Source organism: Pundamilia nyererei, unplaced genomic scaffold, assembly GCF_000239375.1.
Source record: "Pundamilia nyererei isolate P.nyererei 1_Seehausen unplaced genomic scaffold, PunNye1.0 scaffold00259, whole genome shotgun sequence".
Taxonomy (NCBI): domain Eukaryota; kingdom Metazoa; phylum Chordata; class Actinopteri; order Cichliformes; family Cichlidae; genus Pundamilia; species Pundamilia nyererei.
This window is the reverse complement of record NW_005187660.1, coordinates 513531-530594: the sequence shown is the minus strand read 5'-3', so window position 1 is coordinate 530594 and position 17064 is coordinate 513531. Positions and strand designations below refer to the sequence as shown.

The window sequence follows — 17064 nt, the reverse complement described above, 5'->3', positions numbered from 1 at the left end:
TATATTTTATTTATATTGTCTCTGTATTTATATATGTGTGTGTGTGTGTGTGTGTGTGTGTATATATAATATTCTGTAACTCTGTAACTTCTGTCGGTGCTGTGCTTTTTTGGAAATCGAATTTCCCAGAGGAACCCACCCGAGGGATTAATAAAGTTCTATCTAATCTAATCTAATCTATCCTTTGCTACTGCATTGGTCTACCCACTCTTGCTGTGGACGATACCACCTACAGCAGACATTGAACACCAGTCCTGGTGTGGATTCCTTTTACTCACATACAGAAGCAGAAAACACACAAAAACCAGCCAGGACACCCAAGCTGTCTAAAAATCTTCTACTTTATTCGATAAGATAAATGTTTTTGTAAAACATTCAATAAAAAAATGATCTACAATTTATTGCTCGTTGTCATCTTCACACTAGGAATTTTGATCTGATGCATAATATCTTTTTTCCAAACCACTCTCACGAGGAATATGTTGCTAGATATTTAGACAAGGTTTTATGTTGTCATTATAGTAGTTATAACATACATACATACCCACGTTCAGAGTATATTAAAAAAAACAAGTAAAGTTACAGTAGCTAGACAGAAAAAAACAGACGAGGGACAGGCAGACTCAGGAGTCCTCTCATGTACTTGTTACTTTAGCCTGCAGTGGCCAGCATTTGTTGCTTTCCCAGAGTGAGTGTTAAACCTTTAGAGCAATTTCAGGGGGATCAGTAGGTATTAGATTTAATATTAGACTCTTTTATGTGGACGATCGTGTGTAATAGCTCTTTATGGGTAACACATGTGTTCAAATGGAGTTTTTAATGTCCGAAAAATAAAATACTGCTCATCCATCCAATCACGGAGCAGCATTTGGGGGAAACACAAAAAGAAGAGATTCATGAGGATGACCTGAGGCTCCGCTGTCCCGAGTCCTTTAGAGAATCCCACATCCTTGCCGCGCCTCCCCTCATACACATTCTCACTAAGCAGTGTACGTGTGTATTTTGTTGATCTGCTCCTCCTCAGGCCTGCCTGCATGTGTGTGTCTGTGTGTGTCTGTGTGATGCAGCTGTGCGTGTGTGCTTTACAGTACACATGGGAGCCTAAAGTCCAAATTTCTTTTGTAAAACATGGACGCACAAACACACAGTTACAGTCGCATGCACGCGCAACCGCCGCCTGTTCTGCAGTCGGCGGCGATGTCTGGACATCATGCCAACATATTTACATTCTCGTTTTAAGGAAACTGTGTACAAGGCAGTAGTAGATGGTGATCCGGCAAGGTGAAGAAGTCGTTTTTGGTCGTTTTTGTGATATATTTTGTTTTAATCTTGGAGGGCGGGATTGAGGAAGAGGGAGCGGAGACGCAGGAAACAAGAAAAAAAAGAAACGTGAAGAAGAAGAAATCTTGTCAATAAATAAATAAATAAGTTAATAAGTTAAACTGGTCTGTCTGTACATGTGTCAAGAGAGACAATATGTGCATATATGTTTCTGTGTTGGTTGTCATGTCTGTATTTGTGTGTGCTTATATTGTGTAGCCTTTAGGGGCTGTAGCTACGGAGGAGAAGGAACTCAAACCCCTCCAGAGACCCAGAGTTCTGCTCTGACAGCACAAACAGAGCTGCTATGACACTCAACAACAACACTGTGTGCAGGACTAGATGGGATAACCATGCTTTATGAGCTATTTTAAAACTACATATGAAAACCTGCAGGAGTCACACTGAGCGGAGAGCTGTGAAAGCTTCTTGGGTCCATGCAAGTTGTTTATCGCACGTAAAGGCTGGAGTTTCAGTCACTGGCTGTAAATTTAGTCTGTGGGAGATATTTTGCGAACGTTTCATGTGTTATGTTACGTTATGCATTAAGGTGGTCCAGCAGAGTGCTGAGAAGGGAGCCCGTCCGCCGACTTTCGAAGCTCACAAGTACACCAGTTTCACACTTCTCCCTGATTTTTTCTTTCTTTCCATTCTTCTGTTACTTTTGTCACTTTTCTAGCATGAGAGCTTAACAAAGCTGAACACTGTGAGTGCCTTAGAGAAAAGACTGTCAGGAAGTGTGCACCATTATACAGATTTCACCCTGCATTCGAGTGTGGCAGTTCTGAACCTCTACAGACATTCTGCACAGAGTCACAGAGACCATGCAAAGGCTTGTTTCCACATTTAAATCATTTAAATGAGTCTGTTTTGTGTGTAAAAGTCTCATCTGTAACTGTTTGTTAATTACACTTGTAGATATAAAATTAGCTTTTTGATGACTTGTGTGTCCTGTGAGAACCTATAAAGACTTGCAGTTTATAGTAGGACAAGATATCGGTCATGGCCTGCTCCGCAATCGTGTAATGGACTACAACTGCCCCCAAGCTAAAGCTTTGAATATGGAGAAAAATACAAAGAAAGATACACTAAACCATACCAGCTGCCCACACAGGCAGCATAACAGAATGCTCTCTACCTGTGATATATACTTTGCAGCCCAAAGCACATTTTTACATCTTTTTTCCTGTTTTATTTAAACACGTAACTACTGTAAGCTCTGTAAGCTACACCAACCGTGCAGACGAATGCAAACGTGCTGCTGAAGCTACTCCTCCTATAGTCATTCATGCATCGTTGATGGATTGGATAGCTATTAGACACTGAAAAAGCTAAATGAACATGCACTTCAGATGAAATGAAATGTGTCTGTGCAGACTACTTTGGAAAGTAGTGCGTGGACATGTTTCATCTGTATCTTTGTGTTAGCACATTGATCAATTTGCTCTGCCATTTTCAGTTATCCGGTCTTTAAGTGATGAGGTGATGAATCCTGCCCAAACTACCCTGCGTTTAATAAGGCTTTTGTGTTTTTAACATGTTTCAATGCTTTGTGTCTTGTTGTTTTTAATCTCAAAAAGCTCCTACAAACAGGCAGTGATCACTGTCGGCCTCTGTCGGTTTTTATTACCGCTATTCACTTTAAAGCTCAGTTTTTAAAACCTTACGATGTAACTACAGCCCAGCCCGTGCAGCAGTAAATTAATGACTAACCTCGTGTTGTGGATGGATTATCTCAGTTGTTCTCCTGACTGAAGTTTGGTCCGTTTACAGCATCCTGCCATGCGATTGCATTTGTCCCTAACCATCGGGAATCTTCACGTTAACTTTTATCGAGTGAAAAAAGTTAGCGTTCATCCTCCAGCGTTACTGCTTATATTATGCTAACATAGCTGTGGGCTAGCTGGTATATCATTATATACCAGCTAGCCCAACTTCAGTAAACCCTACAAACGTCACTGCTGTTTGCTTTCCTGTCTTCATTTATGTCGGAAGTGACAGCAGAGCTGTACGTCTTAATTTGTTTAAGAAATCCCTCGCTCAGAACATGCTATATTATATTTAGATGGAAACTAGCGAGCTAACTCCCTGCTAACTTTTAAAGCCATTAAATTTCATGAATTCTATTTTCATGGATGCCTGGTTGTTAAACTTAATTGTTACACCTGGTAGAGCAGAACGCTGATCATTTTATTACAGATGAAAGAATTTATACAGTTTTTAACTCTCAGTGATCGTTTGACCTGCAGCGGAGTTTGGGCCCAGACACAGCTAATGACGTCATACTTAAAGACGGGATAAACAGGTACAGGGTCGTCACTGTCACCCTGCACTGCACTGGAGCAGAGCTGGAAGCGATTTACATGTAGCTTAGGTAAAGGAAGCCGCGCAACTATTGCTAATGGCGATGCTAATGGTCATGCTAATGGTGAATCTAGCTAAATGTGATGCTAATGGTGATATTAGCTTGTATTTGGTTGAAAGGCTGTCAAAAGAAAAGGAGATGTGTTTACTTACAAATCACTATCTTATCAGTTCTTAGTTCATTTTTTTTCATCAAAGACTTTATTAATTCGGTTTAAAGGGGTCTGACTCGTTATATTGTAATGGTGGTCATTTCCAGTATGGAACAAAATTCCCCCAGCAGATCTACAGTCAGTCTGGCAGTGAGAACGTGACTCCATTACACATCTTTAACGCATTTAGGAAATTTAGGAAGAAAAAACTGCAAAGGGAATAAGCTTGTGACTGGCAGCTGCATAAATAAAAGTTGTCGTATATTCATATAAAGACACGTAGTACAAGTATCGATCACTTCTGTCATATCATAAAAACGATGCATTGCCGTGGCAGGATTAAACTTGCAGTGTTAAGTGTGTGAATGCGTGTCTCTGTCAGCGTGTATTTCTGTGCCCTTGGGGTGTGTTTTTGGGGAGAGGGTTAGGTTTGCCAGCTGTTGTACATTCACGGTGAGAGGTTAGGTGGCGCTGTCCTGCCGGTGCATTCACAGGATCAGCTTCAGGGGTCATCTGTAGGGCATGTGTGTTGAAATTCAAGGGTCATTAAATGGTTAAATCTAAAGAAGGATGCATTTTCCTTTCTCCACCCAGGGGTTGTTCTTCATCAGCTCCGGGTTCAGGAAGGGATCCTCTGGGACACCATCCTCTATCCATTTTACCAAACTGTGTGGAGAGAAAAATAGAAAGAGCGGCATTTTTTAAATTCCTGTGGTATAGTCTTACCACAATCTGTCCTCTATCCGCTTTCCCATATAAGGCAAAAGGACAAGGATAAACTGAGCGACCATAAGTAACTAATTATATTCAATTTTGCAACTTTTGTTTGTGTACTTTAGTTCTAACGTACAACTCTGTTTCTTATTAAGAGCAGACGTTTATGATTTTGAATTTGAAGCCAGCAGAAAATAAAAAATAAAATAAAAAAAGCATTTTTTCTACTGCCTTGCATGACCTCTTCTTTAGTGTCTGCAGTAGTTTGAAACACAAAATGTTGTCCCATTCATGCTTAGCTGAACAGTTTGGACCATGCTTTTGAAATAAGTGCAGAGGGAGGTCTTGCATTGTCTTAGTGAAATAGGCCTGACACTGTGTGGATGGCAGCATGTGTTGCTCCTAAACTTTAAATCCCATAATGTCACAGATGTCGGCATCAAATTCAAAATGAACACGTTAAACAAAAGCAGGTTCTCAGTTTCATTCTCTTTTTGAATGTACATTTTATAACATATATATATAACTGTTTATTCTTTTGCATCCTGTGAACAACAACATTACGGCAATTACACACACAGAGCACTGAGAAAAAGTGACAGTAAATTCTAGCAGTGTGCATTCTGGGCTACAAGCGGTCTGATTGGTCAGATCTGTTGATCTGGATTTGAAAAATCATTTTTGATTTTACATGTCTGGTGTGAAAAGGCCCAGTGCTGATGAAATGCTTCCTTGGGTGTTTAATCTGATGGGACTGCAGAGAGAGGGCGAGACAGATAAACTTAACAGCGGCCGCTGCTTTGGTTCATTCTCAGATTAATGCTGTGACAACAAGCTTCAAGATACTGCTGATCAGCGAAGTCATATGACTACTTTATTATGGTGGTGAAATGACTAATATTGTATTTCCCAAATGTTCCTTGCATTTTGATGGCAGTTTTTATATTTCTACTTGTGTATCAAACAATCCTAGCTCTATATATGATACTCCAAAAATGAAGGAACGATCAACACAATATAATACAAAATCAGTTCAATTTAACCTTCTCTGGTACAACTGAAAACGACAACGGGTGCACTGGAGAGGCAACAACAACAAGATGACCCTCAAAAAGGGAATGATTTCGCAGGTCCTGACTGAATTTGCTCCAGTTTTCCTTTTTGCATTTTCCAGAGAAAACCAGAGCGTGCTCACACTTAACACGTAGAAGACGTAGAAGAGTCTGGAGACACCACCTGAGAACCACCTTGTGTAGTGGTGCTGCCAAACAGTACCAAAGCCGATCTAGAGCAGCTCACAGACTCCCTAAGACGCCATCATGCTCATCTGGAGCATGTTACTGACAGTGCATACAGGCATGCGGGGGAGCATACACAGTGCTGAGCCACATTATGGAAGCAAGTACATGGCTTGACTTCTGACTGAGCCCCATTTGCTGATGAGGGAACTTGAACTTGGTCTCAAAACTATACGCAAACTAGTACTAATTTAAAATAATGCACTGAATTAATGAGTAAGACGACACAACCAGAGATAGTAACAGCTAGTACGGCTCTATTTTCTCTCCCCAGCCTCTTCCTGTAAATGCAGTTACCAGTGTGTTCGGCATATTTAGCTAAAACAAATATCTTCCCTTTTCAATCTGAGAGGCTCAGAGCGATTTATCTTTTTTTGTGCACAGTTGATTTCAGGGTCGTGAACTCTGCGCAGCACAGCAGTGGAGTAACTACTCACTCAGTCACTGTTTTGGAGGACTTCTCTCTTTTGAAGGCCAGCTGGTACTTGAGGCTCTCCACCTCCTTCTTCATCTGGGGCAGGTCCATCTCATCCATGGCTGCAGCTTGTTGTAGGGCTTTTCTGCCTGTACAAAGTGGGAGGAGGCCACAGTTATATTTATATAGAGCGCTGTCAAATAGCAGGCAGACACGCTCAATACATCTGTGCCCTGCAGCAAGAACACCACAAAGTGCATCTGATTTATGACTGCTGCTTAGTGATTCCACCTACAGGAGGGAGAATAGAGGCTGGTATGTTCATAGAGTACAACCGAGCTGCCAAAAATTTGACAGACTCTCTTAACTCTACAGGATACATTCGTTTGATTTCTTTTGTGTTTTTTGTTTCCACTTCCATGGCTTTAATGAATACTTTGGTAATTTCATACTAAGGTCACAAAATTTTTTGCGTCTGTACTCAAAAGGAGGAAAAGGACAGCATGTATTTGTGCTCAATCTAATCTTTCTCCTGTGCTATTGTGTGTACATGTTCAGTGCTGTCCCAACACACCCACAGACACACCCACAGACACACCCACAGACACATGATATTGCACCATATTTACCACAATCAAATGTGTGAAATTGGGTTAGCAAGCGAGCAGAGTCTATACTACAAACAGCTAACATAACTATTTGAAATTGGGTAAGTTGTACAAGTTGTTAGCTCTAACATTTGAAGAAATGATGGAAAAGCTAACAATAATCTACAAATTGTACACAAAGTAACTTTAAAATGGTGGGTAAGCTGATAAAATAGTAACTAAATGTAATTGATATATAGCTTTAATAGGTAATACCAATGAATAAACATTTCTAGTTAAACCTAAAGAATAATTGGTTACATTTGAAAATCCAGAAACCTAAAAATGTTAAAGTTAGCTAAAAGTTAGCTAAAGGTTAGCTAAAAGTTAAAGCTAAAGTTAGTTCTGTGGTTTCAACGCAAATTTGAAACAGCAGCCTAAGAAATAACAGCTAAATTTTATATTACGGGTCCATATAAGCAAACATTTACAGAAAATGTTTCAGCAGTATTTATATAGGTGGTGTTGATGAACCACCAAACAAGGATGTTGAGGTAACATGCTTGGAAAACAATATTTCCTGTTTATTAATTGATTGATTTTTTCTCTGTTTTCCCCCAGCAGCCACCCCCAAGGATTTGGTGAGTATTGAAAGAAATCTGTAAGCACCTAATACCAAAGCTTATCATCCATATCCACAGCCATAGTCATGTATGAGACATCTAAAGTACTGAAAGGCATAACTGAATTTTACGGCTCCTGATAGCTGTTGTCATCATGTTTGGGAACTGTCCTGCTCTTTTCATCCGCACAGCTATCAGTCAGATCGATCTTCTTCCCAAAGATCTTGAAATAAGTTCCTAAAACTATATGCAATTAGAAAATCTGATCCATCCATCCGACATAATGGGATCAGCACTTCTTTTACACAACCTGTAGAGACTAATGCATCAGTAATATGCACTGCAGGTCATATCCATTTCATCCATGGAAGTAAGAAATGCAATTAGCTAAAGTCAGAATCACTCCTATGGAGACAAAAAACATCAGCGTATTTTATCGTGAGATAAGAGATAGCTGCAATTACAGGTCATGCCTTTTTGCCCCCTGCTGGCCATTGGAAAGAATGCAAATTTAAGCCACTTCTTGCTGGCTTTACTTTTCAATCTCGGAAGCTAATCTTTTATGTACAATACTCTTACAGATTACTTTTTCTGCAATAATCTTGTAATAGAATGAGTTATTTTTATTGGTAATGTTGCTCCTTTATTGTAGAGTCTTTACCTTATAATATAAAACACTTTGAGGTCATTGTTGTGATTTGTTCCTATATAAATAAAACTGAACTGAATTGAATCATTAATCCTGCTGATCTGTTCCCATTAAAGAGTATATTCAGGTCCTGACATAACCCACTGAGGCACTCCTTACAAACGATGTATACATATATCTGTACCTGTACAGATCATCTGATTTACAATTAATAAACAATGCGACATTAATGTCAGTTACAGGATCTCTCAGTGGCCAACTCTGCACAAAAGTGGAGTATTTTTTCTCTTCCGCAGCGTCTTTTTTGGTCCGTTCCTCCCTCCTGCTCTCTCTTGCTCCCCTCCCACGCTTTGTGTCCACTCCACTCTCTCAGTAATACGCAGCTCCTCTCGTACGTGTGCTTGTGCTTATGTACCCCCGTGTGTGCTTTTATGAGTCATGTGAGGATTCGGGTGAGATGAGTGCTTGTCTAGTCTGCACTCAGAATTGATCTTGTTGAGATCCTTCAGAATAGAAACAGCTATGGTATTTTTAAAGGGGCACTGAATAATGGTTGATACTACGCAGTTGTCCTTTATGACAGTTTAGTGAGTGAGGGCTTATATTCAGGCAGGAAACAGCGCCCCGAATCTGACAACTACTTCATGGTCTGGATCCAAAAGAAGCATCCAGTCAGTTGTCCAGCAAAGCCTGTCGTTTGCTATATGCTATATGCACAACTATCTTTTGAGAGACAGTTATGAACTTAAAATATAAAGACGTCATTGGTTTCTCCTCTTGTGCATAGCTTATTGCGCTCCTCTAGCAGAGGTCTGCTGCAGTCCATAGTTTGCAGGGAAGTTCCCAGCTTCCCTGCAAACTACTCACCAAACTGCAGCGAAACGTGAGGAAGACCAACAAGTCAGCATCTTTCATACTAACTACAGGGAACCACATCTCCTGGCGACCAACACAATCACAAGGAAGTTTTTGGTGCAGCACGATTTTGTGACCAATTTCACCTGGCAACAGCTGGCAGCCTCCAGCATCCACTCACCAGCTGGCCAGGGAATGTACATTTTCCCAGCAACCTTAAGTATCATCCCGTTCCATATGATCCTCTGACTTTGTATGAAAAGAACACAGCACTTGTATGTTTGCTTCATTTTTCACACCAGAGAGCTGCGTTCTTCTTTTATAGCACCGATGGCTGCTGCTAGGCTAGCTTGAAATGTATCGCTCTGACATGTATTTCCCTAAATGAAAAATTATCCCTAACAGTAGTTAAACCCTGGAGTGAGATATGCACCATCTTGACATTTTGGCGCATTACAGTAAATGTACTAGTACAAGAGGCGATTGATACTATCAGGACAGTAATATTGAGCAACACAAAGCCGTAACTGGTTTTTAATGATTTTTCCCCTCTGAAAACTGATATTTAGGACTCTGGAACAGAATGAATCAATCATCACTCCGAACATGTGAAAGCCTCAGGCGTCGATGTAAAACACCGGCTGACATGTTTATTTATTTTTATCTTTAGCACGTCATTGCTATTTGAGAGACGGGTAAAAAGGTTGTGGTTTTAAAAAAGAGGCAAGATTGAGAGAGACGAGGAGAGATGTGCAATCGGTGAGTCGGTGAGGTGCACACACGTGTGAGTATGAGGAAAACACCAGGTGCAATATTACACGAGAATGTGTGTGTGTGTCTTACCAATATTAGACACACAGGACTAGAGCGGTGGCTAGTTCCCGGCTGAGATCAGGTTTCAGCAGCATCCTCTAGAGACAACACTGGGATTGGATGCTTTCCTCCATCTAACTCTATCACTCACCATCTCCTTCATCCCTGTTTTCACTCTCTACCTGTTCTTCTTTTTCACATTTATTTGTCTGCTCCATCTTTCTCTCTCCACTCCTCTCAGCCTCCTTCTCTTATTTCTTCTCTGGCAGCATCTCTGTTTGACTCCTTTCTTTTTTATTTATTTGTTTTATTTTTGCACCGCTTATTGATCGCCTCCCTGGTTTTTTCTTTCACTTATTCTCTTCCCCGATCTATGTTACTCCCGTCCTGGGAAGGCAGGTGTAGATTCCCTTTACTGCACAAGTCTTAAAATGAAAATGGAATATTTGCCTTTGTTTGAACAAAATACCAGCGAGTGATGATGCCCGGTGGAAATGTTAACCCGTGATGTCGCTCATCACAAAGTGTTTGAGTCTTAGCTTGGAATTAAAGATAACATTTAGGTGGCTACAGTAGCAACGTCACTGTACAAGCTGTATCAAATATTTCACTGGAAACGTCAAACATCAACAAGCGGAACAATATTCCCGACACGAAGAGAGAGAGTGGAGTTTGGAAAGCGTGGAGAACACAGACATCTGTCACTACAAGTCATTTCCTCCATCCTCCCACCACCACCACCGCTGCTGCTGATGTGGATTTACTGCCTGCAGGTAATGCTGAGAAAGAAAGGGGGGGGGGGGGGCTGCTGTTTCAAACTGTTACGTTTACAAGAATCTGCCAAATTTCGAGATGCATGGCACAGTCAGTGTGCAGTTTCATAATGAGACAGATTTCAAGCCATTAAACGAGTCCAGCAATTTCATCAGGATACTGTAAAAGGCGCCTAAAGCACCAGAAGTTTAAAGGTCAAGTTCAGTGACTGCAGTTAGCAGAGGTGAGACCTCGCAGACAGCTACAGCTCCCTGTGTTGTCTGTCAAAGCAACCATGCCCTCAACTGTAAACGCCATAGCTGTCATGAAGGGAGAAACTATCCATAGATCCCAAAACACGTTTTTAAAGCTGTAAACGTGCTTTTTAGTGCTTTATTGTCACTTTTACATGGAGTCTGTGGGGACTGACTCGTCAACAGAGTCAGCCTCAAGTGGCCGTTAGAGGAACTGCAGCGTTTGGCACTTCCACGTTGGCTTGATCTTTCAGCTCTGCAGTCTGCTAGAGACGACTCAGTCATAATTATTTATGTTTATGTTTTATCCGCTACTTTTGTTGCTGTAATTATATTACTGAAGCTGATCGCAAAGGAAAGCAATGGAAAAGCTCATCAGTGAATATTTTAATGTTACATTTGGTATTGTCATTTTGCAGTTTAAAAAAAAAGCGTATGATTTTTAAAAAACGTTTATTTTCTTCAGAGTATTTTGGTTGCTACAAATAAGTAGATTAAAAATGCGATTGTGTATAAGGGCTAATTTGGATGCTAATTCCCAGCTTATGCTCGGAAAGTCATGCACTGATCCCCCTCCCAACTACAGCCTTTTTTTCTGGGAACAACAAGAATGCCAAAAACTGAATTATACAATTATACTACCAGAAGTAATCAGAAAAATTCGTCTATCACAAACAGTCATTGAATGAACCCAAGAATTAAATGTCATCTTCATGCCAGCTATTCCTTTCTATCATACACCTTTGTCTCTCTCCATCTCCAATTACTTTGAATGGGACTGGATGAATAGCCAACTGTGTAAATATGTCTGTGTTTATCTGGTAAAGCTCTGCTTTAGACAGCCTTTAAACGCCACACAGAGTAAATAATGGAAAGACTCCACCATTATACTGCCATGTGGTTTACTGATATCTTACTCTGTGGGCTTTGAATCAGAAAAGATCAAGAACTCTGCTGCGTTCTCGCTCCCGTCCTTTCGCTGCTCTCTGATATCTGTTTCTGACTGTCTCAGGCAGTTAATCTGTCGCTTCTCACAGCAGTCGTCTCCTTTTTTTTGTTCTCCGGCCAATTATGGCAGTTGTGGAAAAAAACTATCAATTATATCCCATTTACTCTAAACCAGCAGTCACGTGTAATGGTGCTTGTGATGTATATTAAAACATCAATAAATCAGAGTCAAATTTATTGCGATCCTTTGCTAATGTTACTCTAAACTAATCTCATAAGCCCTGCATTGTTTACTATCACAGGGAAGACCCCGGCTTCCTCGTAGCTTCTATCACCACACTGATGAGCATGTCGGAAGTCTTTCCCCCTCCATCACAGCACCATCGACTAGCTTCACATTCACACAGGATATCGTAAGGGTGTGTACTGGATGCACAGCGCTCTTTTTGTCACAGAACCAAACAGGCACTCCACAGCCAAAGCTCACAGCACTGTTGATATTGTCAGTTAGTTGACAAAGTCTGATGTGTGTGTTTTTGTTTTTTTTAGCTCATCCTGTAGTTCTGTCGGGTTCATCGAGCCGTGACAGCCTGCATGAACCGGGCAACATGCAGTAAAGCATGAAGCGGTCAGGATGAGAGTCGGAACAGTTCACCTTCACGTTTGGAGCAAGTTACTGTACCAACCAAGGGCAGTAGAGTGTCATGGGGACACTCACAGTTTTCTCAGATATTACAAGCTACCTGAAAATGATGGAAACGACCTTGTTGTAATCAAGCAAAGTGGGAATGTGAGAAAATTCCCTCTGGAGTCGAGCATGTTAAAATACTTGCTCAGCACTTAACTTGGCTATACATCTTAGCATTGTTAGAGTCGAGAGAGCGTGCTGCTTTTTATGAATGTGGAATGATCCTGAGTGTAGGTGGATCATTTGCACAAGCATCGTGTAAGAAAGCTGCACACTTCCCAGGAGGGGAATGTAGGCAATGTAGTTGTTGGAAACACAGCTTTGTTACCTCGTAATGAAGTCAGATAAGTAAAATAAACTACCAGGACCATGAGGCGCATTAAGCGAATCAAAGAAGTCAGATAAATCAAACTTTATTCAACTCATTCTTCTTGCTTCCTCCACTTCTGTACCATTGATTCATTAAGGTTGAATTCTCTGCAGCTGCTCTATGTTGTTGCAGTATATTAATGACTAACCTCGTATTGTGGATGGATTATCTCAGTTGTTCTCCTGACTGCAGTTTGGTCCGTTTACAGCATCCTGCCATGCAATTGCATTTGTCCCTAACCATCAGGAACCCTCACGTTAACTTTTATCAAGTAGAAAAAAAGTTAGCGTTCATCCTCCAGCTTCACTGTGTTTATGTTATGCTAACATAGCTGTGTCGCTAGCGATCACGTAGCATATCGTTATATAGCAGCTAGCCCAACTTCCGTAACCCTACAAACATCACTGGTGTTTAGTTTTCTGTCTTCATTCATGTTGGAAGTGATAGCAGAGCTGTACGTTTGAATTTTTCAGAAATCTCTCAGTCAGAACATGCTATATCATGTTTAGGTAACTAGTGAAGCTAGCGAGCTAACTCCCTGCTAACCTCTAACTCTGTTAAATTTAATAAATCCTGTTTTCATGGATGCCTGGATGTTAAACTTAATTGTTACACCTGGTAGAGCAGCAACGCTGATCATTTTATTACAGATGAAAGAATTTGGACAGTTTTTAACTCTCAGTGTGCTGCAGTTTTGGACCCAGATTACTCCACGAGGCTCCTGACTACGGTAGCTGTAATGCTCAGACAATCCATCAAGCGGTGCGGCTTCGTAGCTTACCAAACTAAAATATTTTTGACAGATTTTTGAGCCAGTAAGCACAACCAGAATTCATACATAAGGCGCACCAGATTATAAGGCGCACTGTCAATTTTTCAGAAAATCAAAGGATTCCAAGTGCGCCTTATAGTGCGGAAAATACGGTAGTTGGATGCGGTGGTCATTTTGTAGCTCAGGCGGTGTAAACTTTCTTTGTCGGTTTTAATAGATTTTGTTCATTTTACATCTCTTTAAAAGAATTCTGCCTCTTGGTGCTCGAAACATGAAAAATACTTTTCCAAAACATGGCGTTCACATTCACTGTTACCCTCAAAAACATGTTTGACCTGGATGCAGCTCTGAAATATGACTTAGAAAAGAGAAACTAGGGTTACCCCTAACAGGTTTCCCAGGGGGGAAAGAGTTGACCGGCTTTTAGAGATGATGGCTTTGCTCTTACCACACAGGTAGTTCAGAGCAGTAATATATGGTGTTTGGTCAAGGTGTGGCTGTCTTTGCAGAGCTCACTGCAGTGTATACAGAGCTGTAAGTTTAAACTGGGACACTTTGCCGTGAATGGAGGTCATCTTTTTCTTAAGAGTCTGCTCAAGTTTTATAAAAGATGAAGAACAAGTTAATTACATGTTCTTTATGAAAAAAAATCAACTATTTTTATGAACTGAATCTGTTTTCAGTGTTTTGATAACTCACAGTGCCTCAAAAATGTAACATTTAGTCAGACTCTGGGTCTGCATCAAAAAGGCTGTCACATATCTGTGTATGCCTGAAGCTTTTAAAAAGATATATTTGGGTTTGTGTGTGTGAAGGTTAAAGTGGGGTGGTTGTTTTAAGAGAGGGTATATAGGTCACGTAGCGATTTGGGTCAAAAGCATCCAGAGATTAACCTTTACCCCCCGTCTCCTCTGCTATCTCGCCCCTCACATATACTATAGATATGTGTGTGTGTGTGATGGAGAGAGTGGAGCAGGTCTATTGTGAGGTACTGCTGTTGAATGCTTAACTCGTGGTCCTTCTGACTGCTATGATTATAGCTCAAGGTTAAATTAGAAAGCCAAGGATAAAAGTGTGAAAGTGTAAGAGTTGGTGGAAGGTAAGGCCAAAGCAAAAATAAATAAATTGTGACAGATAAGGATAAGTAAGAGGCAGAGAGGCTGATGATGGAAACAGAATGAGAGCCTCCTCTTGCCTCTATAGCTACTGCATTGTAAATAGAAGCTAAAAATAGAAAGGAACAGGCAGAGCTCTTCTGACCAGCTGAGAGTGGCGAGTAAGAAAGAAAGAAGAGGCTCCTTGTAGTTAAACTGAGGATGAGATGCTGCTGAGGATAATAAATGCCAGCTTCTGACAGATGATGTTTGAGCTTTTACAACCAGCTAATCTCTTCAGCAGCACTTCAGTGAGCTCTGAAGTGGCTGGGATCAGTCCAGATGTTATCACACTAGTGGGGCCCTGTCTGCATGAGGGAAACATCCAATCAATGGAACCTGATCAATGCAGGCATGAACTAGATTGGATGGAATTAATGTTTGCGTGCATGTTTTTGTTTGGGTGTATGCGTGTTCCCCACAGGGCCACGCATACACTAGGGGTGGCGGTGCCTGCCCCAGAACACAAGACAACGGCAAAGAGATGCAAAGCTTACACCTATACACCAAAGACGACAGGAGTGAGAGCACCAACAGCTATAAGTAGAGATAAAACGTGTAGAAAGAGATAGAACGCAATCGCAAAGAGATCGAAAACAACACACATGTAAAATCTATAGTAAATTTGTTTTAAGACGATCTCTTTGTGACGGAAATTGAAAACTGCAAAAATCCGCTGCAAAGAAATGAACCACAGAGAGACACAAACAGCTGTGAGTAGAGAAAACCATGGCAAAGAGAGGTGAATGAGACGCAAACGTACCACAGAGACACACATTACATACCACAATGAAGAGGCTTGGTATTAATGAACTACAAAGCACTCAGCCATAAAACGGAAAATAAAAATAAAAAATAAAAAAGAGAGACGATCTTCTCAGTCTGGGGGTTGTGCAGCTTTTATATCTTGATCCAGGGGTCCACGTTCTCATAACCAGACGGTTTTAGGTCATTTTAAGTTTACTATCCTTTTATTACCAAAGAAAAAGTGTAAAAATTAAAATCTTCACAACTCTTCACTCCCTCCCTAAAAACGTCGTCCGGAGCACCATCTATCCCCAGAACAGGGTCAAAAGAGGCCAGGGAGAGAAAAGGGAGGAGGAGGAGGAAGAGAAAGTGCAGAGGACAAATATAAGTTTTATGTAACATTCGTGGGTTCTGTATAGCCTGCGTGGTTGCAGTTTGTGAAGTACGCACGGAAAAAACCCAGCCTATGACACAGATGCATAAGGAGTGTACTTATCGTCTTGCCCAGATTAAAATAAAATCCACAGTTTCATTTAGGGGTCAGTTTGACCTCCGTGCTTTATGCGAATAGGCGAGCCTGTAATATTAATAAAGGCCCCGCTATGTTGGCAGAGCAGCCACAGAAGATAGTGTACGGTGGCATAATGTGGCTCTCCTACCTCACTGATGCGCTGGCGGAGGCTGTTGCTCTTTCCAAGTCTGACCGGTGCAGTTAAACTGGAGGAGAGGGCGAGAAGACAGCTGGCCTGACTCACGGAGACTGATTTCCCCCCTCTGCTAGAAAACAAATAGCGCACTTAATGTCCGTAGACTTAGTTTATCTCGGAGAGGCGGTGTGCACTCTCGGTATCCGCTGGAAAAGATCAGGGATAAAATCCGCAGTCTCCAGAGTAAAAGACGCGATGACGACCAGTCTGAAGCTGTCTGGAGCGCTGGAGGAGTCTCGCTGTTCGCCGGTAGTCCGGTTTGTTGCTGCAGCTGCTGAACCTGCACGAGAATGAGGCGGGGAAACGACAAGTTAACGATCTGGTCCCGTGCGCGCTCCGTCGTTCGCTGCCCGCTTCTCTGCTGGGATCCTCCTATATGAGCGCCAGTGCGCGCGCGCGTGAGTGTAGGAGCGAGAGGAAGAGTGTGTTCCCCCAGGATGCGTACGGAGAGTTGATAAGGCGAGGAAGGGGTGGGGGTATAAGCGCAGGTACGGCACAAGGGAAGACTTCTGTGTGCGTGCGTGCGTGCGTGTCCGTGCGCGCGGGCGCGGACTCTTTTTGCCCCTATTGCCAGATCCTGGATTTCTGCCCTAATATGGCCACTTATAGCTTCAGAGCAGGAGAAAGATTTAGGTTTCCAGTCAAGAAAAAAGAAACACGTTTGCTTTATGTCACTTTTAAACCCTCTAAGACAACAGAAGAATCTGTTTGATCACACGGTTTGTATCAGCAACTAAAGGAGAGATTCGTTATTTTACTGCCAACCAGTCTGTATAACTCTTGAGTTACACCTTTGATTTAACCTTTAATGGCTCTCATCAGCACGTGACAGAAGACACACTGAGTTTAGATTTATTGCTAAAGATGGATGTGGCTTACTG

At 41.5% G+C, this 17064-nt stretch overlaps 1 protein-coding gene across 1 annotated transcript; it reads right to left on the bottom strand.

The window, feature by feature from the left end:
• Nucleotides 1-3543: 3543 nt before the first annotated feature.
• LOC102212032 (guanine nucleotide-binding protein G(I)/G(S)/G(O) subunit gamma-13-like) lies at nucleotides 3544-16657 on the bottom strand. The gene is made up of 3 exons (XM_005749988.1): nucleotides 16136-16657; nucleotides 6286-6412; nucleotides 3544-4502 (listed from the first exon to the last, which is right to left on the bottom strand). The coding sequence occupies exons 2-3, from the start codon at nucleotides 6381-6383 to the stop codon at nucleotides 4397-4399; spliced, it is 204 nt and encodes a 67-aa protein (XP_005750045.1). The 5' UTR covers nucleotides 6384-6412; nucleotides 16136-16657; the 3' UTR covers nucleotides 3544-4396.
• Nucleotides 16658-17064: the final 407 nt, after the last annotated feature.

Coding starts and splice junctions, on each gene's coding strand:
- LOC102212032 (XM_005749988.1), bottom strand. CDS start 6,383: ATGGATGAGATGGACCTGCCCCAGATGAAGAAGGAGGTGGAGAGCCTC. Junction 4,503..6,285: donor TCCTCCAAAACAGTGACTGA/GTGAGTAGTTAC, acceptor CTCTCCACACAG/TTTGGTAAAATGGATAGAGG.